The sequence below is a fragment of the Oncorhynchus mykiss genome, chromosome 19 (assembly GCF_057628025.1).
Source record: "Oncorhynchus mykiss isolate SJ-2025 chromosome 19, ASM5762802v1, whole genome shotgun sequence".
NCBI lineage: Eukaryota > Metazoa > Chordata > Actinopteri > Salmoniformes > Salmonidae > Oncorhynchus > Oncorhynchus mykiss.
Window position 1 is genome coordinate 9,252,098 of NC_143040.1, and position 25,094 is coordinate 9,277,191.

Sequence of the window (25,094 nt, forward strand, 5' to 3'; positions counted from 1 at the left end):
CACTTCCACCCAAACAGTAGGTGAGTTTTATCATTCTCCGTAGTTCTCACCACTGTGTATCACTACCCAGCCGACAGTTCCATTCCCCTGAGATGGGGGAAACCTTGAGAAGTATTCCCTATGCTATCATAGGATCCTCAGAGTCCTAGCCAGGTCGGTCCAAACACAGTTTAAATGTTCTCAGGTTTTTTTTCTTCGGCCCCCACATACAAGTTCAAATCCTAAACTACACCTGCTCAGTGTGTTTGTCCACCATACAGATACATTGTTTAACCTAATTCCGACTAAAACTACACACATCATCAGATTATAATTTTGATTCTAATCAATTTTATACAGTTATAAGGTTTCAGAGTGGAATTATTTTATCATTATCGTTCAACCATATAGATTATTTTATCAAAAGGCAGGTTTTGTTAAATATTTACCAGTTATGTAGAACCTGAAGGTTCCTACACCCACCCATCCGTAACCTAGAACTCCTCTAGTCTAGACATACCCATGACCGTACATTGCTTTGAGTTTAGGGTTTTGGTAACAGTTGGATATTCCTTTTATGATCATCTCTATCATGTCCATCAATGCCATGTTCATGCTCCCATGTGTATTGAAGGGTTTTATGTAGCTGTGTGTGTGATCTTTTAGTTCAGCATAGACCTCTTGTACCAGATTTCAGAATTGTCTAGTCTCTGTGCCTGTCAGGCTTCCATCCCAGAACTGGTCCAAACTGGTCCAAACTGGTCCAAACTGGTCCATACTAGTCCAAACTGGTCCAAACTGGTCCATACTGGTCCATACTGGTCCAAACTGGTCCATACTGGTCCATACTGGTCCATACTGGTCCAAACTGGTCCAAACTGGTCCATACTGGTCCATACTGGTCCATACTGGTCCAAACTGGTCCAAACTGGTCCATACTGGTCCATACTGGTCCAAACTGGTCCATACTGGTCCATACTGGTCCAAACTGGTCCAAACTGGTCCATACTGGTCCAAACTGGTCCAAACTGGTCCAAACTGGTCCGTAGCCGCAGCAGCAGATAGATTTGACAGGTGTGGCTCTACGAGTTTTACGACATCAAAGCGAATGTAAAAACACTAAACCATGATTCATTATTAAATAACATTCACCTTTTTAATGCTTTGTCTTCATGTGTTTAGTATAATGGTACTTGGCATGAATTGTTTTCTAGTTTTTAATTTGTAGGCTTGTTAAAGTAGTGCACACATACCAGGCAGTCAGACTACCAGCAGTTGATCAACACTGTCCAATGGCCTTAGGCCCTGTGCACATCCAAACACGACCAGGAACTGGATTGAATGAGCAGTTCAGAGAACAAAATGGATCCGTACACGGTTGGCTGCTCCCGAAGTGGAGTGTTAATCAGTCATCACACACCAGCCTGTAGTAGGGTATTTATCAACAAACCTCCAGGTTTATATCCTCACGACACAGACGAGGGGCATGACACGGCTGCTGGACTTGTCCCATGTGTTAGACTCCCCCCAGATGGTCACGTGCCCCCCCCCCCATGGCAGAATGATGTGAAGGTATGTCATCCTGAGCCCTGAGGTGAATGGAAGGTAAGTCCAGTAGACGGTAAACAATGTTTTAATTATTTTATATAAAGACTGAATCTTCCTAGAATGTTATTACGTATTCACACATGATTTGATATCTGTAATGGCTATTCTGTGAAGGTTGTAACAATAACACGATCACCCACATCTAACATGGCTACTCTGTGACGGTTGTAACAATAACACTCACCCACATCTAACATGGTTACTCTGTGAAGGCAGTGACTGATTTTAGTATGGCATCTGCTGATCTGCTCCATCCTTTGTATATACAATATTTTTGTAAATACTTTTCTGAAAAGCTGTGTGTTTCTGCAGTTATACAGGCAGCCTTTTTGTCTTTCTTACATGACTGACATGACTTGCTTCTCTTTTTAGATGCTGTGTCTGACATCACGTCTGCCTCCATGAAGCTCCTGGCCAGCTCTGAGATCGCTGCTGCCTCGGTAGCTGAGAGGAGGCTCATGCACGCCGTCCAACACCTAGAAGACCGGACTGAAGAATCCTCACTCGCTCCCGCCGAGGACATTCTAGATTCCCTGGAGGTTCCTGAAGCTAAGGTAGAGGAGGAAGTATTATCTGTGGAGGCGGAAGTGGCAGAAGCACCAGCTGCAGAAGTCTTGGAAACTGAAGAGCCCAAACCAGAAGAGGAGGCTGTTGTTGCTGCCCCTAATGTCACAGAGGAAGTGGTTGCTGAGGAGACCCCTGAGCCAGAGGAAGTGGTTGCGGAGGAGACCCCTGAGCCAGAGGAAGTAGTTCCGGTCGCCGTAGAGGAAGCACCTGAGGCTGAGGCTTCTGCCGCTGTGGAAGTACCTGAGGCTGAGGCTTCTGCCGCTGTGGAAGTACCTGAGGCTGAGGCTTCTGCCGCTGTGGAAGTACCTGAGGCTGAGGCTTTTGCCGCTGTGGAAGCACATGAGGCTGAGGCTTCTGCCGAGGAGGGACCAATAGTAGAGGAATTTTCCCCAGAAGAGGCTGCCCCAGTCGAAGAGGCTGCCCCAGTCGAAGAAGCTGCCCCAGTCGAAGAGGCTGCCCCAGTCGAAGAGGCTGCCCCAGTCGAAGAGGCTGCCCCAGTCGAAGAGGCTGCGCCTGTTGAGGCAGAGTTACCTGCAGCCGAAGAGGTAGTAGTAGAGGAAGCCCCAGTGGAGGAAGCCCCAGTAGAGGAAGCCCCAGTAGAGGAAGCCCCAGTAGAGGAAGCCCCAGTGGAGGAAGCCCCAGTAGTAGAGGAAGCCCCAGTAGTAGAGGAAGCCCCAGTAGTAGAGGAAGCCCCAGTAGTAGAGGAAGCCCCAGTAGTAGAGGAAGCCCCAGTAGTAGAGGAAGCCCCAGTAGTAGAGGAAGCCCCAGTAGAGGAAGCCCCAGTAGAGGAAGCCCCAGTAGAGGAAGCCCCAGTAGTAGAGGAAGCCCCAGTAGTAGAGGAAGCCCCAGTAGTAGAGGAAGCCCCAGTGGAGGAAGCCCCAGAAATGGAGGAACCAGCAGCGGCAAAGGAGGCTGTGGAGACAGCCCAAGTGTCTGAGGATGAGGCGCTCGTCGTGGAGGCGGCGATGCTGGCAGCAGCCTCAGCCCTGGATGTCGAGGCAGTGGAGGCAGAGGCAGCCCCGGCTGAGGAAGTCAAGGAGGCCCTCTTCACTTCATGCCACCAATGTGAAGCCCCAGCTTCTGAGGCTGATGTGGCAGTCACCCCCATGGAGGTTGTAGAGGCTGCATCTGTGGGGGAAGTAGAGGCTCCCCCTGCTGGTGTGGAGGAGGCAGTCGTCGAGGGTGAGGCAGTGGAGGTGACCGCAGAGGAGCGCGCCACCGATTGGCCTGCTGAGGTGACCGCAGAGGAGCGCACCACCGATTGGCCTGCTGAGGTGACCGCAGAGGCAGTGGAGGAAGCCAAGGTGGAAGGTAAATCAGATCTCTACACTCTACTTCTTATGTGAGATTTTTAGTGTAGGTTTTTAATTATTATTATTATTATTTTTACATATATTTAGAGTTAGGAAAAGGCAGACAATTTAGATGAATATATTGCTTGTATTCTTTGAGTTAAGGGCCCTTTGGTCACTAACAACAGAGGACATGTTTAATTTTTATAATATTATTAATTAGGATAAAAAACAAATGTAAGACCCTGTCCAATACCACATATAATACAATACCTACTGTGGCCCGTTTCTGTCCCACCTTTACTATGCCAACAGGAGAGACTGCCAGGCCAGTAAAGAGGTCCTGCTCAGTGATGTGATAGTACAGAAGGTAAATAGAATGACACCAGCATAGAACTAGAATTAGAACCAGGACCACAGACGTTCCCATTCTAAACAACATTCCATTCGAATTTTGATCATGAAGTTTGATCATGTCATTAGAATTCTGTGCCCCTTCATAATTCCACACATTCCGAATCTTTCACACAAGCAAATTACATTATTTTCACAGCTACTGTATGTCTGCTCAATTTATTCAAATTCTATGGACAGAACACATTGGCCCCAGCTAGCTAGTAGTTGCTAATGCTTGCATGTTGCATTACACATTGGCCCCAGCTAGCTAGTAGTTGCTAATGCTTGCATGTTGCATTACACATTGGCCCCAGCTAGCTAGTAGTTGCTAATGCTTGCATGTTGCATTAGACATTGGCTTAGCTGCTAGGAAGGATACATGGATTTTCACTAAATACTGTTATTCTTTTTCCTCCCCAGGTGCACAGAGTATGAGCCTGATGTTGCTGACAGCCCAGTTCTGACTGGAGACCAGCGAGATGTGCCTTCTGGAACAGTCAACACCCACAGCTGTCAATCAAACAGGACGATCAACATAAAACACACACAGAATTAGAACTGGTTTGAATTGAATTCTAAAATTCTATTTAACTCATTATATATTTAAATGTTGTCTAATGACAACCGTTGTCAACCCGGTAACTACATTCCCGGTTCTCACTCAGTTTCCTGGTCTTGTATTTTCCCCTACCCATGGTGAGGTGACACTTCTATAAGGGTTTGAAGTCTGACTTTATTCCTAGGTTCAGACCCAAATGACACCTTATACCCTATATAGTGCACTACTTTTGACCAGGGCCCGGGAGAATAGGGTGCCATTTGTGATGGGATATCAGCTGTTTCTCAGTACCACCCTGTTCCCCACGGTGTCCCTGTTACCAAGCTGACGAAGACCACTTGAACGTATTCGAAGTTACTTGATAAATGATTGTGGACTTGACATTGCCTAATGAAATCTGACTAATTTTTTTTGGTTGATTCAATGAAATAAGATCTGAATTGTTGTATTAAACAGTAGGCCATTAGACAACATCTAGATGATTGTGTTCTTCAAAGACTGTTTAGTTCAGCATGGAGTTTTTTTTTTGTTCAATCAGGGAATATCTAGATTAAGTTGAGTTCTCAAGCCAGTAGACTGTTGGTAGACAGTGTTGTACCCATGTGATGTAAAAAATAAAATGTTTTTTTTTCAGTCCAATAATAATTTATGTAATAGCTTTGCAGGTGGGGTTGGTTGGTGGGGTGGTTGTGGGGTTGGTTGGTTGTGGGGTTGGTTGTAGGGTTGGTTGGTGGGGGTGGTTGTGGGGTGGTTGGTGGGGGTGGTTGTGGGGTTGGTTGGTTGTGGGGTGGTTGGTGGGGGTGGTTGTGGGGTTGGTTGGTTGTGGGGTGGTTGGTGGGGTGGTTGTAGGGTTGGTTGGTGGGATGGTTGTAGGGTTGGTTGATGGGTGGTTGGTGGGGTGGTTGTAGGGTTGGTTGGTGGGGTGGTTGATGGGGTGGTTGTAGGGTTGGTTGGTGGGATGGTTGTAGGGTTGGTTGATGGGTGGTTGGTGGGGTGGTTGTAGGGTTGGTTGGTGGGATGGTTGTAGGGTTGGTTGGTGGGATGGTTGTAGGGTTGGTTGATGGGTGGTTGTAGGGTTGGTTGGTGGGGTGGTTGGTGGGATGGTTGTAGGGTTGGTTGGTGGGGTGGTTGGTGGGGTGGTTGTAGGGTTGGTTGGTGGGATGGTTGTAGGGTTGGTTGGTGGGGTGGTTGATGGGTGGTTGTAGGGTTGGTTGGTGGGGTGGTTGGTGGGGTGGTTGTAGGGTTGGTTGGTGGGATGGTTGTAGGGTTGGTTGATGGATGGTTGGTGGGGTGGTTGTAGGGTTGGTTGGTGGGATGGTTGTAGGGTTGGTTGGTGGGGTGGTTGTAGGGTTGGTTGGTGGGATGGTTGTAGGGTTGGTTGATGGGTGGTTGGTGGGGTGGTTGTAGGGTTGGTTGGTGGGGTGGTTGATGGGGTGGTTGGTGGGGTGGTTGGTGGGGTGGTTGGTGGGGTGGTTGGTGGGTTGGTTGGTGGGATGGTTGTAGGGTTGGTTGATGGGTGGTTGGTGGGGTGGTTGTAGGGTTGGTTGGTGGGGTGGTTGATGGGGTGGTTGTAGGGTTGGTTGGTGGGGTGGTTGTGTGTGACACAGTATGGAAAGACTAGTTGTCCAAACTATCCTATGGTTATATATGGGGGTGGTTGGTGGGGTGGTTGGTGGGGTGGTTGGTGGGGTGGTTGGTTATATATTCATGTTGCTTGTGTATATTTTGTATAGAAAGACTAGTTTGAAGATCCAAACTAACACTATCCTGTCACTATAGCCATGTGTATATTTTGTATAGAAAGACTAGTTTGAAGATCCAAACTAACACTATCCTGTCACTATATCCATGTGTATATTTTGTATAGAAAGACTAGTTTGAAGATCCAAACTAACACTATCCTGTCACTATATCCATGTGTATATTTTGTATAGAAAGACTCGTTTGAAGATCCAAACTAACAATATCCTGTCACTTAAAGTCATTATGTAATTACTAAAAAAGTTACTATGATGTCATACTCAGAAACGTGTCATATGTTGTATTTCTAAATGAAATGGAGCTGGACGCTTATTCAGAATGGACAAGTGGACTGTCTACTTATTCAGAATGGACAAGTGGACTGTCTACTTATTCAGAATGGACAAGTGGACTGTCTACTTATTCAGAATGGACAAGTGGACTGTCTACTTATTCAGAATGGACAAGTGGACTGTCTACTTATTCAGAATGGACAAGTGGACTGTCTACTTATTCAGAATGGACAAGTGGACTACACTTATTCAGAATGGACAAGTGGACTACACTTATTCAGAATGGACAAGTGGACTACACTTATTCAGAATGGACAAGTGGACTGTCTACTTATTCAGAATGGACAAGTGGACTGTCTACTTATTCAGAATGGACAAGTGGACTGTCTACTTATTCAGAATGGACAAGTGGACTGTCTACTTATTCAGAATGGACAAGTGGACTGCCTACTTATTCAGAATGGACAAGTGGACTGGACGCTTATTCAGAATGGACAAGTGGACTGTACACTTTTGACTTTGAACTTCATTGACATGATTCCAGATCTAATTATGCGACTCAATTTGGAGAGCCCTTTTTTTATGTATGAAATTATCAATTCAATAATTGTTTTATTATGTATAGTATCTGTTATTGTGAAGACAAATTCTTTGTAAATAAATAAAGGTGATTTTAAACTGTTTGGTTGTCCATGTAATTATTGTGACGTTTTTGTATACTACAGGATAAAACGACAACATTTGGGACAGTAGATGGAGCTCAACACTTCCATTCATTCTCCTTCAATCCGTTTGAATGGGTAACAGTCTCATTCAGCCGATGTTTATTGCCATGTATTCATTAGTGACTGGATGGCTACATGACTAGTAGTAGTGACTAGCAGTAGTGACTGGATGGCTACATGACTAGTAGTAGTGACTAGTAGTAGTGACTGGATGGCTACATGACTAGTAGTAGTGACTAGTAGTAGTGACTGGATGGCTACATGACTAGTAGTAGTGACTAGCGGTAGTGACTAGTAGTAGTGACTAGTAGTAGTGACTAGCAGTAGTGACTAGCAGCAGTGCAAAATGATTGACCAGCAGTAGTGCAAATTATATGTAAAGAAACGCACAGAGAGCGGGCATATCCTTCAGAAAATAATTTGATACACAACAGAGAAATAAAGTTATTATATTTCAATGCTACGAAACATAACATCAGTAGTATAACAATTTTGGAAAACGTCGCAAAATATACATATGATACTATTTATGGGGAAGGCAGTTGCTGTTCTGCGTGACGTCACGGCCGGTGTGTCGTTTCTTTGACCCGAATCTCTCCTCCCAGCAACAACGAGTCCAGCCCCCTTGGAAAAAAAACAACACCGTTTTATATGTCGTTCAGAATAACATAGAAACGTGCTTTCACAACGACCAGAAACAACCAAATCCAAATCTAAGTGTAGCTAGTTTTACACTATGCGGCATAGTGATCTGGGTCGCTCACAACAAACGGGCTGCTAGTTACCGTCAGCTAGCTTTGACGTTAGCACCGCTAGCTGGCTCTGACCGGGAGGAGGTTACGGAGCGGCACAGGCAGCAGCTAGCGTTACCATTGTCTGTTGTTGACTCGGTCTGCCATCAGCAACCCCCTTTTGGACTGGGCAGAGGAGGCATTTCAAGGTAAGGAGAGTCTTGTAAACTATCCATATGCTAATTCTGCTAAACTATCTTAACAACAAGCTGGTAATCGTGAGTACCAGAACATATGCATGTTCGCTAACTAACTATAGAGAGGAGGGGGCGTCACAATTTAGCTAGCGTTAGTTAATAATGGTAACTAGTTAGCTAGTTGCTGTGGTTATTAAATAAATAAAGTATTTAATCAATGTTAATGTTTGAGAGCGAGAGAGAGGGCTCCAGGAAGTTACAGTAAAATGTCCCTCTAGTTAACTTAGTCTCCCAGTGTTGTACATGTCGCCCTCAGTTGTGTTTAATACCAAACATTTACACTGGCAATGCCCCTGGTAATCACCATTTAACCCCCTACAACCACAGTATACTATTGCCCAAGAGCAGGACTACACACAGCAGTAGTGTCGGCAATAGCTGCACAGGCGTCAGTGGGTTTTGTCAATCACTCGTAGCTACTCTGCTACATTTGATATCTGTGTCATTTATCAGACACTCTTTTCCAGAGCGACTTACAGTAAGTAATGAGTGGATACATTTTCATATTTCATTTTCGTACATTATTAATAAGTTATTCAGACTAGATAAAAACAGGCGTTGCTCTGTCTGTCTGACAGCAGCGTTATCTTGCCCTAGATAAGACTATGGCGGCACTTGACATTTGGCCTGTAATAACTGCTTCCCTCACAAAGAATTTGTGACGAGCTGGTAATGCAAACAAACTGATAACTAACTAAATGAGAAGCGCTGGCCTAGAGTAACCTTTGAACCAGCGAGCTAGGCCCTGAAGGATAGCCATCTCACAAGTGAACAACGGTTTCAGCCTGGCACCCATGTCCTTGTTGGGCAACCAGACACCGTTTACACAGTGAAACTTGCAGTGTACCGACTGTTGAACAAAAAGCATACGTTTACTTGAATATTACATATTGGGTGAATGTTTGGTTGGTTCCCAACAGGGGGGGGTGGGAAACCAAGGTCTAGTGGTGGGATGGACCCCAGGGTTACCATAGTGATATGAGAAGGGGTGGCGGGGGATGAATAAATGCTCACGGTGAGGGTTGGTCAAACTCTGGCACTGATAGGAGACTGTCCTTGTAGAGTAGCATACCACTGTATATATCTCCACCTGATAGGCTACTTCATCTTGGAGCCGTGCTGAGCACACAGTCTAGTCTACATCCATTCTCTCAGACACTGACTGGTATAAATAATATGACCTCTCTCTTACTGGTATAAATAATATGACCTCTCACTGACTGGTATAAATAATATGACCTCTCACTGACTGGTATAAATAATATGACCTCTCAGACACTGACTGGTATAAATAATATGACCTCTCAGACACTGACTGGTATAAATAATATGACCTCTCACACACTGACTGGTATAAATAATATGACCTCTCAGACACTGACTGGTATAAATAATATGACCTCTCACTGACTGGTATAAATAATATGACCTCTCACTGACTGGTATAAATAATATGACCTCTCAGACACTGACTGGTATAAATAATATGACCTCTCTGACTGGTATAAATAATATGACCTCTCACTGACTGGTATAAATAATATGACCTCTCACTGACTGGTATAAATAATATGACCTCTCACTGACTGGTATAAATAATATGACCTCTCAGACACTGACTGGTATAAATAATATGACCTCTCAGACACTGACTGGTATAAATAATATGACCTCTCAGACACTGACTGGTATAAATAATATGACCTCTCAGACACTGACTGGTATAAATAATATGACCTCTCAGACACTGACTGGTATAAATAATATGACCTCAGACACTGACTGGTATAAATAATATGACCTCTCAGACACTGACTGGTATAAATAATATGACCTCTCAGACACTGACTGGTATAAATAATATGACCTCTCAGACACTGACTGGTATAAATAATATGACCTCTCAGACACTGACTGGTATAAATAATATGACCTCTCAGACACTGACTGGTATAAATAATATGACCTCTCAGACACTGACTGGTATAAATAATATGACCTCTCAGACACTGACTGGTATAAATAATATGACCTCTCAGACACTGACTGGTATAAATAATATGACCTCTCAGACACTGACTGGTATAAATAATATGACCTCTCAGACACTGACTGGTATAAATAATATGACCTCTCAGACACTGACTGGTATAAATAATATGACCTCTCAGACACTGACTGGTATAAATAATATGACCTCTCAGACACTGACTGGTATAAATAATATGACCTCTCAGACACTGACTGGTATAAATAATATGACCTCTCAGACACTGACTGGTATAAATAATATGACCTCTCAGACACTGACTGGTATAAATAATATGACCTCTCACTGACTGGTATAAATAATATGACCTCTCACTGACTGGTATAAATAATATGACCTCTCAGACACTCTGGTATAAATAATATGACCTCTCAGACACTGACTGGTATAAATAATATGACCTCTCAGACACTGACTGGTATAAATAATATGACCTCTCACTGACTGGTATAAATAATATGACCTCTCACTGACTGGTATAAATAATATGACCTCTCACTGACTGGTATAAATAATATGACCTCTCAGACACTGACTGGTATAAATAATATGACCTCTCAGACACTGACTGGTATAAATAATATGACACCTCAGTCACTGACTGGTATGAATAATATGACCTCTCACTGACTGGTATAAATAATATGACCTCTCTGACTGGTATAAATAATATGACCTCTCTGACTGGTATAAATAATATGACCTCTCACTGACTGGTATAAATAATATGACCTCTCACTGACTGGTATAAATAATATGACCTCTCACTGACTGGTATAAATAATATGACCTCTCACTGACTGGTATAAATAATATGACCTCTCACTGACTGGTATAAATAATATGACCTCTCACTGACTGGTATAAATAATATGACCTCTCACTGACTGGTATAAATAATATGACCTCTCTCTGACTGGTATAAATAATATGACCTCTCTCTGACTGGTATAAATAATATGACCTCTCTCTGACTGGTATAAATAATATGACCTCTCTCTGACTGGTATAAATAATGACCTCTCAGACACTGACTGGTATAAATAATATGATCTCACTGACTGGTATAAATAATATGACCTCTCTGACTGGTATAAATAATATGACCTCTCACTGACTGGTATAAATAATATGACCTCTCAGACACTGACTGGTATAAATAATATGACCTCTCACTGACTGGTATGAATAATATGACCTCTCACTGACTGGTATAAATAATGACCTCTCAGACACTGACTGGTATAAATAATGACCTCTCACTGACTGGTATAAATAATATGACCTCTCAGTCACTGACTGGTATGAATAATATGACCTCTCACTGACTGGTATAAATAATATGACCTCTCACTGACTGGTATAAATAATGACCTCTCAGTCACTGACTGGTATAAATAATATGATCTCTCTCTGACTGGTATAAATAATGACCTCTCAGACACTGACTGGTATAAATAATATGATCTCACTGACTGGTATAAATAATATGACCTCTCAGACACTGACTGGTATAAATAATATGACCTCTCACTGACTGGTATAAATAATATGACCTCTCACTGACTGGTATAAATAATATGACCTCTCAGACACTGACTGGTATAAATAATATGACCTCTCAGACACTGACTGGTATAAATAATATGACCTCTCACTGACTGGTATAAATAATGACCTCTCAGACACTGACTGGTATAAATAATGACCTCTCACTGACTGGTATAAATAATATGACCTCTCACTGACTGGTATAAATAATATGACCTCTCAGTCACTGACTGGTATGAATAATATGACCTCTCACTGAATGGTATAAATAATATGACCTCTCACTGACTGGTATAAATAATGACCTCTCAGTCACTGACTGGTATAAATAATATGACCTCTCTCTGACTGGTATAAATAATGACCTCTCAGACACTGACTGGTATAAATAATATGACCTCTCACTGACTGGTATAAATAATATGATCTCACTGACTGGTATAAATAATATGACCTCTCACTGACTGGTATAAATAATATGACCTCTCACTGACTGGTATAAATAATATGACCTCTCAGACACTGACTGGTATAAATAATATGACCTCTCAGACACTGACTGGTATAAATAATATGACCTCTCACACACTGACTGGTATAAATAATATGACCTCTCAGACACTGACTGGTATAAATAATATGACCTCTCACTGACTGGTATAAATAATATGACCTCTCACTGACTGGTATAAATAATATGACCTCTCAGACACTGACTGGTATAAATAATATGACCTCTCTGACTGGTATAAATAATATGACCTCTCACTGACTGGTATAAATAATATGACCTCTCACTGACTGGTATAAATAATATGACCTCTCACTGACTGGTATAAATAATATGACCTCTCAGACACTGACTGGTATAAATAATATGACCTCTCAGACACTGACTGGTATAAATAATATGACCTCTCAGACACTGACTGGTATAAATAATATGACCTCTCAGACACTGACTGGTATAAATAATATGACCTCTCAGACACTGACTGGTATAAATAATATGACCTCTCAGACACTGACTGGTATAAATAATATGACCTCTCAGACACTGACTGGTATAAATAATATGACCTCTCAGACACTGACTGGTATAAATAATATGACCTCTCAGACACTGACTGGTATAAATAATATGACCTCTCAGACACTGACTGGTATAAATAATATGACCTCTCAGACACTGACTGGTATAAATAATATGACCTCTCAGACACTGACTGGTATAAATAATATGACCTCTCAGACACTGACTGGTATAAATAATATGACCTCTCAGACACTGACTGGTATAAATAATATGACCTCTCAGACACTGACTGGTATAAATAATATGACCTCTCAGACACTGACTGGTATAAATAATATGACCTCTCAGACACTGACTGGTATAAATAATATGACCTCTCAGACACTGACTGGTATAAATAATATGACCTCTCAGACACTGACTGGTATAAATAATATGACCTCTCAGACACTGACTGGTATAAATAATATGACCTCTCACTGACTGGTATAAATAATATGACCTCTCACTGACTGGTATAAATAATATGACCTCTCAGACACTCTGGTATAAATAATATGACCTCTCAGACACTGACTGGTATAAATAATATGACCTCTCAGACACTGACTGGTATAAATAATATGACCTCTCAGTCACTGACTGGTATGAATAATATGACCTCTCACTGACTGGTATAAATAATATGACCTCTCACTGACTGGTATAAATAATATGACCTCTCTGACTGGTATAAATAATATGACCTCTCTGACTGGTATAAATAATATGACCTCTCACTGACTGGTATAAATAATATGACCTCTCACTGACTGGTATAAATAATATGACCTCTCACTGACTGGTATAAATAATATGACCTCTCAGACACTGACTGGTATAAATAATATGACCTCTCAGACACTGACTGGTATAAATAATATGACCTCTCAGACACTGACTGGTATAAATAATATGACCTCTCAGACACTGACTGGTATAAATAATATGACCTCTCAGACACTGACTGGTATAAATAATATGACCTCTCAGACACTGACTGGTATAAATAATATGACCTCTCAGACACTGACTGGTATAAATAATATGACCTCTCAGACACTGACTGGTATAAATAATATGACCTCTCAGACACTGACTGGTATAAATAATATGACCTCTCAGACACTGACTGGTATAAATAATATGACCTCTCAGACACTGACTGGTATAAATAATATGACCTCTCAGACACTGACTGGTATAAATAATATGACCTCTCACTGACTGGTATAAATAATATGACCTCTCACTGACTGGTATAAATAATATGACCTCTCACTGACTGGTATAAATAATATGACCTCTCACTGACTGGTATAAATAATATGACCTCTCAGACACTCTGGTATAAATAATATGACCTCTCAGACACTGACTGGTATAAATAATATGACCTCTCAGACACTGACTGGTATAAATAATATGACCTCTCAGACACTGACTGGTATAAATAATATGACCTCTCAGACACTGACTGGTATAAATAATATGACCTCTCACTGACTGGTATAAATAATATGACCTCTCACTGACTGGTATAAATAATATGACCTCTCACTGACTGGTATAAATAATATGACCTCTCACTGACTGGTATAAATAATATGACCTCTCAGACACTCTGGTATAAATAATATGACCTCTCAGACACTGACTGGTATAAATAATATGACCTCTCAGTCACTGACTGGTATGAATAATATGACCTCTCACTGACTGGTATAAATAATATGACCTCTCACTGACTGGTATAAATAATATGACCTCTCTGACTGGTATAAATAATATGACCTCTCTGACTGGTATAAATAATATGACCTCTCACTGACTGGTATAAATAATATGACCTCTCACTGACTGGTATAAATAATATGACCTCTCACTGACTGGTATAAATAATATGACCTCTCAGACACTGACTGGTATAAATAATATGACCTCTCAGACACTGACTGGTATAAATAATATGACCTCTCAGACACTGACTGGTATAAATAATATGACCTCTCAGACACTGACTGGTATAAATAATATGACCTCTCAGACACTGACTGGTATAAATAATATGACCTCTCAGACACTGACTGGTATAAATAATATGACCTCTCAGACACTGACTGGTATAAATAATATGACCTCTCAGACACTGACTGGTATAAATAATATGACCTCTCAGACACTGACTGGTATAAATAATATGACCTCTCAGACACTGACTGGTATAAATAATATGACCTCTCAGACACTGACTGGTATAAATAATATGACCTCTCAGACACTGACTGGTATAAATAATATGACCTCTCAGACACTGACTGGTATAAATAATATGACCTCTCAGACACTGACTGGTATAAATAATATGACCTCTCAGACACTGACTGGTATAAATAATATGACCTCTCAGACACTGACTGGTATAAATAATATGACCTCTCACTGACTGGTATAAATAATATGACCTCTCACTGACTGGTATAAATAATATGACCTCTCACTGACTGGTATAAATAATATGACCTCTCACTGACTGGTATAAATAATATGACCTCTCAGACACTCTGGTATAAATAATATGACCTCTCAGACACTGACTGGTATAAATAATATGACCTCTCAGACACTGACTGGTATGAATAATATGACCTCTCACTGACTGGTATAAATAATATGACCTCTCACTGACTGGTATAAATAATATGACCTCTCTGACTGGTATAAATAATATGACCTCTCTGACTGGTATAAATAATATGACCTCTCACTGACTGGTATAAATAATATGACCTCTCACTGACTGGTATAAATAATATGACCTCTCACTGACTGGTATAAATAATATGACCTCTCAGACACTGACTGGTATAAATAATATGACCTCTCAGACACTGACTGGTATAAATAATATGACCTCTCAGACACTGACTGGTATAAATAATATGACCTCTCAGACACTGACTGGTATAAATAATATGACCTCTCAGACACTGACTGGTATAAATAATATGACCTCTCAGACACTGACTGGTATAAATAATATGACCTCTCAGACACTGACTGGTATAAATAATATGACCTCTCAGACACTGACTGGTATAAATAATATGACCTCTCAGACACTGACTGGTATAAATAATATGACCTCTCAGACACTGACTGGTATAAATAATATGACCTCTCAGACACTGACTGGTATAAATAATATGACCTCTCAGACACTGACTGGTATAAATAATATGACCTCTCAGACACTGACTGGTATAAATAATATGACCTCTCAGACACTGACTGGTATAAATAATATGACCTCTCAGACACTGACTGGTATAAATAATATGACCTCTCAGACACTGACTGGTATAAATAATATGACCTCTCAGACACTGACTGGTATAAATAATATGACCTCTCAGACACTGACTGGTATAAATAATATGACCTCTCACTGACTGGTATAAATAATATGACCTCTCACTGACTGGTATAAATAATATGACCTCTCACTGACTGGTATAAATAATATGACCTCTCTGACTGGTATAAATAATATGACCTCTCACTGACTGGTATAAATAATATGACCTCTCAGACACTGACTGGTATAAATAATATGACCTCTCAGACACTGACTGGTATAAATAATATGACCTCTCAGACACTGACTGGTATAAATAATATGACCTCTCAGACACTGACTGGTATAAATAATATGACCTCTCAGACACTGACTGGTATAAATAATATGACCTCTCACTGACTGGTATAAATAATATGACCTCTCACTGACTGGTATAAATAATATGACCTCTCAGACACTCTGGTATAAATAATATGACCTCTCAGACACTGACTGGTATAAATAATATGACCTCTCAGACACTGACTGGTATAAATAATATGACCTCTCAGTCACTGACTGGTATGAATAATATGACCTCTCACTGACTGGTATAAATAATATGACCTCTCACTGACTGGTATAAATAATATGACCTCTCACTGACTGGTATAAATAATATGACCTCTCACTGACTGGTATAAATAATATGACCTCTCACTGACTGGTATAAATAATATGACCTCTCACTGACTGGTATAAATAATATGACCTCTCAGACACTGACTGGTATAAATAATATGACCTCTCAGACACTGACTGGTATAAATAATATGACCTCTCAGACACTGACTGGTATAAATAATATGACCTCTCAGACACTGACTGGTATAAATAATATGACCTCTCAGACACTGACTGGTATAAATAATATGACCTCTCAGACACTGACTGGTATAAATAATATGACCTCTCAGACACTGACTGGTATAAATAATATGACCTCTCAGACACTGACTGGTATAAATAATATGACCTCTCAGACACTGACTGGTATAAATAATATGACCTCTCAGACACTGACTGGTATAAATAATATGACCTCTCAGACACTGACTGGTATAAATAATATGACCTCTCAGACACTGACTGGTATAAATAATATGACCTCTCAGACACTGACTGGTATAAATAATATGACCTCTCAGACACTGACTGGTATAAATAATATGACCTCTCAGACACTGACTGGTATAAATAATATGACCTCTCAGACACTGACTGGTATAAATAATATGACCTCTCAGACACTGACTGGTATAAATAATATGACCTCTCAGACACTGACTGGTATAAATAATATGACCTCTCAGACACTGACTGGTATAAATAATATGACCTCTCACTGACTGGTATAAATAATATGACCTCTCACTGACTGGTATAAATAATATGACCTCTCTCTGACTGGTATAAATAATATGACCTCTCACTGACTGGTATAAATAATATGACCTCTCAGACACTGACTGGTATAAATAATATGACCTCTCAGACACTGACTGGTATAAATAATATGACCTCTCAGACACTGACTGGTATAAATAATATGACCTCTCAGACACTGACTGGTATAAATAATATGACCTCTCAGACACTGACTGGTATAAATAATATGACCTCTCAGACACTGACTGGTATAAATAATATGACCTCTCAGACACTGACTGGTATAAATAATATGACCTCTCAGACACTGACTGGTATAAATAATATGACCTCTCAGACACTGACTGGTATAAATAATATGACCTCTCAGACACTGACTGGTATAAATAATATGACCTCTCACTGACTGGTATAAATAATATGACATCTCACTGACTGGTATAAATAATATGACCTCTCACTGACTGGTATAAATAATATGACCTCTCACTGACTGGTATAAATAATATGACCTCTCTCTGACTGGTATAAATAATATGACCTCTCTCTGACTGGTATAAATAATATGACCTCTCTCTGACTGGTATAAATAATGACCTCTCAGACACTGACTGGTATAAATAATATGATCTCACTGACTGGTATAAATAATATGACCTCTCACTGACTGGTATGAATAATATGACCTCTCACTGACTGGTATAAATAATGACCTCTCAGTCACTGACTGGTATGAATAATATGACCTCTCACTGACTGGTATAAATAATATGACCTCTCAGTCACTGACTGGTATGAATAATATGACCTCTCACTGACTGGTATAAATAATATGACCTCTCAGACACTAACTAGTATTAATAATATGATCTCACTGACTGGTATAAATAATATGATCTCACTGACTGGTATAAATAATATGACCTCTCAGACACTGACTGGTATAAATAATATGACCTCTCAGACACTGACTGGTATAAATAATATGACCTCTCAGACACTGACTGGTATAAATAATATGACCTCTCAGACACTGACTGGTATAAATAATATGACCTCTCAGACACTGACTGGTATAAATAATATGACCTCTCAGACACTGACTGGTATAAATAATATGACCTCTCAGACACTGACTGGTATAAATAATATGACCTCTCAGACACTGACTGGTATAAATAATATGACCTCTCAGACACTGACTGGTATAAATAATATGACCTCTCAGACACTGACTGGTATAAATAATATGACCTCTCAGACACTGACTGGTATAAATAATATGACCTCTCAGACACTGACTGGTATAAATAATATGACCTCTCAGACACTGACTGGTATAAATAATATGACCTCTCAGACACTGACTGGTATAAATAATATGACCTCTCAGACACTGACTGGTATAAATAATATGACCTCTCAGACACTGACTGGTATAAATAATATGACCTCTCAGACACTGACTGGTATAAATAATATGACCTCTCACTGACTGGTATAAATAATATGACCTCTCACTGACTGGTATAAATAATATGACCTCTCACTGACTGGTATAAATAATATGACCTCTCTCTGACTGGTATAAATAATATGACCTCTCACTGACTGGTATAAATAATATGACCTCTCAGACACTGACTGGTATAAATAATATGACCTCTCAGACACTGACTGGTATAAATAATATGACCTCTCAGACACTGACTGGTATAAATAATATGACCTCTCAGACACTGACTGGTATAAATAATATGACCTCTCAGACACTGACTGGTATAAATAATATGACCTCTCAGACACTGACTGGTATAAATAATATGACCTCTCAGACACTGACTGGTATAAATAATATGACCTCTCAGACACTGACTGGTATAAATAATATGACCTCTCAGACACTGACTGGTATAAATAATATGACCTCTCAGACACTGACTGGTATAAATAATATGACCTCTCACTGACTGGTATAAATAATATGACCTCTCACTGACTGGTATAAATAATATGACCTCTCACTGACTGGTATAAATAATATGACCTCTCACTGACTGGTATAAATAATATGACCTCTCACTGACTGGTATAAATAATATGACCTCTCTCTGACTGGTATAAATAATATGACCTCTCTCTGACTGGTATAAATAATATGACCTCTCTCTGACTGGTATAAATAATGACCTCTCAGACACTGACTGGTATAAATAATATGATCTCTCACTGACTGGTATAAATAATATGACCTCTCACTGACTGGTATAAATAATATGACCTCTCTCTGACTGGTATAAATAATATGACCTCTCTCTGACTGGTATAAATAATATGACCTCTCTCTGACTGGTATAAATAATGACCTCTCAGACACTGACTGGTATAAATAATATGATCTCACTGACTGGTATAAATAATATGACCTCTCACTGACTGGTATGAATAATATGACCTCTCACTGACTGGTATAAATAATGACCTCTCAGTCACTGACTGGTATGAATAATATGACCTCTCACTGACTGGTATAAATAATATGACCTCTCAGTCACTGACTGGTATGAATAATATGACCTCTCACTGACTGGTATAAATAATATGATCTCACTGACTGGTATAAATAATATGACCTCTGACACTGACTGGTATAAATAATATGACCTCTCACTGACTGGTATAAATAATATGACCTCTCACTGACTGGTATAAATAATGACCTCTCAGACACTGACTGGTATAAATAATATGACCTCTCACTGACTGGTATAAATAATATGACCTCTCACTGACTGGTATAAATAATATGACCTCTCTCTGACTGGTATAAATAATATGACCTCTCACTGACTGGTATAAATAATATGACCTCTCACTGACTGGTATAAATAATATGACCTCTCACTGACTGGTATAAATAATATGACCTCTCACTGACTGGTATAAATAATATGACCTCTCAGACACTGACTGGTATAAATAATATGACCTCTCACTGACTGGTATAAATAATATGACCTCTCACTGACTGGTATAAATAATGACCTCTCAGACACTGACTGGTATAAATAATGACCTCTCACTCACTGGTATAAATAATATGACCTCTCAGTCACTGACTGGTATGAATAATATGACCTCTCACTGACTGGTATAAGTAATGACCTCTCAGTCACTGACTGGTATAAATAATATGACCTCTCACTGACTGGTATAAATAATATGACCTCTCAGTCACTGACTGGTATGAATAATATGACCTCTCACTGACTGGTATAAATAATATGACCTCTCACTGACTGGTATAAATAATGACCTCTCAGTCACTGACTGGTATAAATAATATGACCTCTCAGACACTGACTGGTATAAATAATATGACCTCTCAGACACTGACTGGTATAAATAATATGACCTCTCAGACACTGACTGGTATAAATAATATGACCTCTCAGACACTGACTGGTATAAATAATATGACCTCTCAGACACTGACTGGTATAAATAATATGACCTCTCAGACACTGACTGGTATAAATAATATGACCTCTCAGACACTGACTGGTATAAATAATATGATCTCACTGACTGGTATAAATAATATGACCTCTCACTGACTGGTATAAATAATATGACCTCTCACTGACTGGTATAAATAATATGACCTCTCACTGACTGGTATAAATAATGACCTCTCAGACACTGACTGGTATAAATAATGACCTCTCAGACACTGACTGGTATAAATAATGACCTCTCAGACACTGACTGGTATAAATAATATGACCTCTCAGACACTGACTGGTATAAATAATATGACCTCTCACTGACTGGTATAAATAATGACCTCTCAGACACTGACTGGTATAAATAATGACCTCTCAGACACTGACTGGTATAAATAATGACCTCTCAGACACTGACTGGTATAAATAATATGACCTCTCAGACACTGACTGGTATAAATAATATGATCTCTCAGACACTGACTGGTATAAATAATGACCTCTCAGACACTGACTAGTATAAATAATATGACCTCTCACTGACTGGTATAAATAATATGACCTCTCAGACACTGACTGGTATAAATAATATGACCTCTCACTGACTGGTATAAATAATATGACCTCTCAGACACTGACTGGTATAAATAATATGATCTCTCAGACACTGACTGGTATAAATAATATGACCTCTCAGACACTGACTGGTATAAATAATATGACCTCTCAGACACTGACTGGTATAAATAATATGACCTCTCAGACACTGACTGGTATAAATAATATGACCTCTCAGACACTGACTGGTATAAATAATATGACCTCTCACTGACTGGTATAAATAATATGACCTCTCTCTGACTGGTATAAATAATATGACCTCTCAGACACTGACTGGTATAAATAATATGACCTCTCAGACACTGACTGGTATAAATAATATGACCTCTCAGACACTGACTGGTATAAATAATATGACCTCTCAGACACTGACTGGTATAAATAATATGACCTCTCAGACACTGACTGGTATAAATAATATGACCTCTCAGACACTGACTGGTATAAATAATATGACCTCTCAGACACTGACTGGTATAAATAATATGACCTCTCAGACACTGACTGGTATAAATAATATGACCTCTCAGACACTGACTGGTATAAATAATATGACCTCTCACTGACTGGTATAAATAATATGACCTCTCACTGACTGGTATAAATAATATGACCTCTCAGACACTGACTGGTATAAATAATATGATCTCTCAGACACTGACTGGTATAAATAATATGACCTCTCAGACACTGACTGGTATAAATAATATGACCTCTCAGACACTGACTGGTATAAATAATATGACCTCTCACTGACTGGTATAAATAATATGACCTCTCACTGACTGGTATAAATAATATGACCTCTCAGACACTGACTGGTATAAATAATATGACCTCTCAGACACTGACTGGTATAAATAATATGACCTCTCACTGACTGGTATAAATAATATGACCTCTCACTGACTGGTATAAATAATATGACCTCTCACTGACTGGTATAAATAATATGACCTCTCACTGACTGGTATAAATAATATGACCTCTCACTGACTGGTATAAATAATATGACCTCTCAGACACTGACTGGTATAAATAATATGACCTCTCAGACACTGACTGGTATAAATAATATGACCTCTCAGACACTGACTGGTATAAATAATATGACCTCTGACACTGACTGGTATAAATAATATGACCTCAGACACTGACTGGTATAAATAATGACCTCTCAGACACTGACTGGTATAAATAATGACCTCTCAGACACTGACTGGTATAAATAATATGACCTCTCAGACACTGACTGGTATAAATAATATGATCTCTCAGACACTGACTGGTATAAATAATGACCTCTCAGACACTGACTAGTATAAATAATATGACCTCTCACTGACTGGTATAAATAATATGACCTCTCAGACACTGACTGGTATAAATAATATGACCTCTCAGACACTGACTGGTATAAATAATATGATCTCTCAGACACTGACTGGTATAAATAATATGACCTCTCAGACACTGACTGGTATAAATAATATGACCTCTCAGACACTGACTGGTATAAATAATATGACCTCTCAGACACTGACTGGTATAAATAATATGACCTCTCAGACACTGACTGGTATAAATAATATGACCTCTCACTGACTGGTATAAATAATATGACCTCTCTCTGACTGGTATAAATAATATGACCTCTCAGACACTGACTGGTATAAATAATATGACCTCTCAGACACTGACTGGTATAAATAATATGACCTCTCAGACACTGACTGGTATAAATAATATGACCTCTCAGACACTGACTGGTATAAATAATATGACCTCTCAGACACTGACTGGTATAAATAATATGACCTCTCAGACACTGACTGGTATAAATAATATGACCTCTCAGACACTGACTGGTATAAATAATATGACCTCTCAGACACTGACTGGTATAAATAATATGACCTCTCAGACACTGACTGGTATAAATAATATGACCTCTCACTGACTGGTATAAATAATATGACCTCTCACTGACTGGTATAAATAATATGACCTCTCAGACACTGACTGGTATAAATAATATGATCTCTCAGACACTGACTGGTATAAATAATATGACCTCTCAGACACTGACTGGTATAAATAATATGACCTCTCAGACACTGACTGGTATAAATAATATGACCTCTCACTGACTGGTATAAATAATATGACCTCTCACTGACTGGTATAAATAATATGACCTCTCAGACACTGACTGGTATAAATAATATGACCTCTCAGACACTGACTGGTATAAATAATATGACCTCTCACTGACTGGTATAAATAATATGACCTCTCACTGACTGGTATAAATAATATGACCTCTCACTGACTGGTATAAATAATATGACCTCTCACTGACTGGTATAAATAATATGACCTCTCACTGACTGGTATAAATAATATGACCTCTCAGACACTGACTGGTATAAATAATATGACCTCTCAGACACTGACTGGTATAAATAATATGACCTCTCAGACACTGACTGGTATAAATAATATGACCTCTGACACTGACTGGTATAAATAATATGACCTCAGACACTGACTGGTATAAATAATATGACCTCTCAGACACTGACTGGTATAAATAATATGACCTCTCAGACACTGACTGGTATAAATAATATGACCTCTCAGACACTGACTGGTATAAATAATATGACCTCTCAGACACTGACTGGTATAAATAATATGACCTCTCACTGACTGGTATAAATAATATGACCTCTCACTGACTGGTATAAATAATATGACCTCTCAGACACTGACTGGTATAAATAATATGACCTCTCAGACACTGACTGGTATAAATAATATGACCTCTCAGACACTGACTGGTATAAATAATATGACCTCTCAGACACTGACTGGTATAAATAATATGACCTCTCAGACACTGACTGGTATAAATAATATGACCTCTCAGACACTGACTGGTATAAATAATATGACCTCTCAGACACTGACTGGTATAAATAATATGACCTCTCACTGACTGGTATAAATAATATGACCTCTCAGACACTGACTGGTATAAATAATATGACCTCTCAGACACTGACTGGTATAAATAATATGACCTCTCAGACACTGACTGGTATAAATAATATGATCTCTCAGACACTGACTGGTATAAATAATATGACCTCTCAGACACTGACTGGTATAAATAATATGACCTCTCAGACACTGACTGGTATAAATAATATGACCTCTCAGACACTGACTGGTATAAATAATATGACCTCTCAGACACTGACTGGTATAAATAATATGACCTCTCAGACACTGACTGGTATGAATAATATGACCTCTCAGACACTGACTGGTATAAATAATATGACCTCTC

General features: G+C 39.4%; 2 protein-coding genes across 4 annotated transcripts in view; both read left to right on the forward strand.

The window, feature by feature from the left end:
- The first annotated feature begins 1,858 nt into the window (after positions 1-1,858).
- LOC110511428 (uncharacterized) lies at positions 1,859-5,040 on the forward strand. Of its 2 annotated transcripts, XM_090210031.1 has the most exons (3): positions 1,859-3,465; positions 3,762-3,816; positions 4,263-4,605. In XM_090210031.1, the coding sequence occupies exons 1-2, from the start codon at positions 1,989-1,991 to the stop codon at positions 3,803-3,805; spliced, it is 1,521 nt and encodes a 506-aa protein (XP_090066157.1). In that variant the 5' UTR covers positions 1,859-1,988; the 3' UTR covers positions 3,806-3,816; positions 4,263-4,605. The 2 variants fall into 2 exon arrangements, with proteins under 2 accessions (XP_090066157.1, XP_090066158.1); XM_090210032.1 differs by lacking the exon at positions 3,762-3,816 and having other exon boundaries at positions 4,263-5,040.
- Positions 5,041-7,699: 2,659 nt separating this feature from the next.
- LOC110497190 (ETS-related transcription factor Elf-2) overlaps positions 7,700-25,094 on the forward strand; it is a 48,978-nt gene continuing 31,583 nt past the window's right edge. Inside the window, exon 1 of one of the 2 annotated variants that reach the window (XM_090210034.1) lies at positions 7,700-8,099. The gene's annotated coding sequence lies outside the window, so the exon portion shown is untranslated. The remainder of the gene's footprint in view (positions 8,100-25,094) is intronic. The other variant, XM_090210036.1, reaches the window with a different exon arrangement.

Excerpts from the sequence above, each read along its gene's own strand:
- LOC110511428 (XM_090210032.1), top strand. The coding sequence starts at position 1,989 with ATGAAGCTCCTGGCCAGCTCTGAGATCGCTGCTGCCTCGGTAGCTGAG. Across the intron at positions 3,466-4,262 it reads GGAGGAAGCCAAGGTGGAAG|GTGCACAGAGTATGAGCCTG; the intron begins GTAAATCAGATC and ends TTTCCTCCCCAG.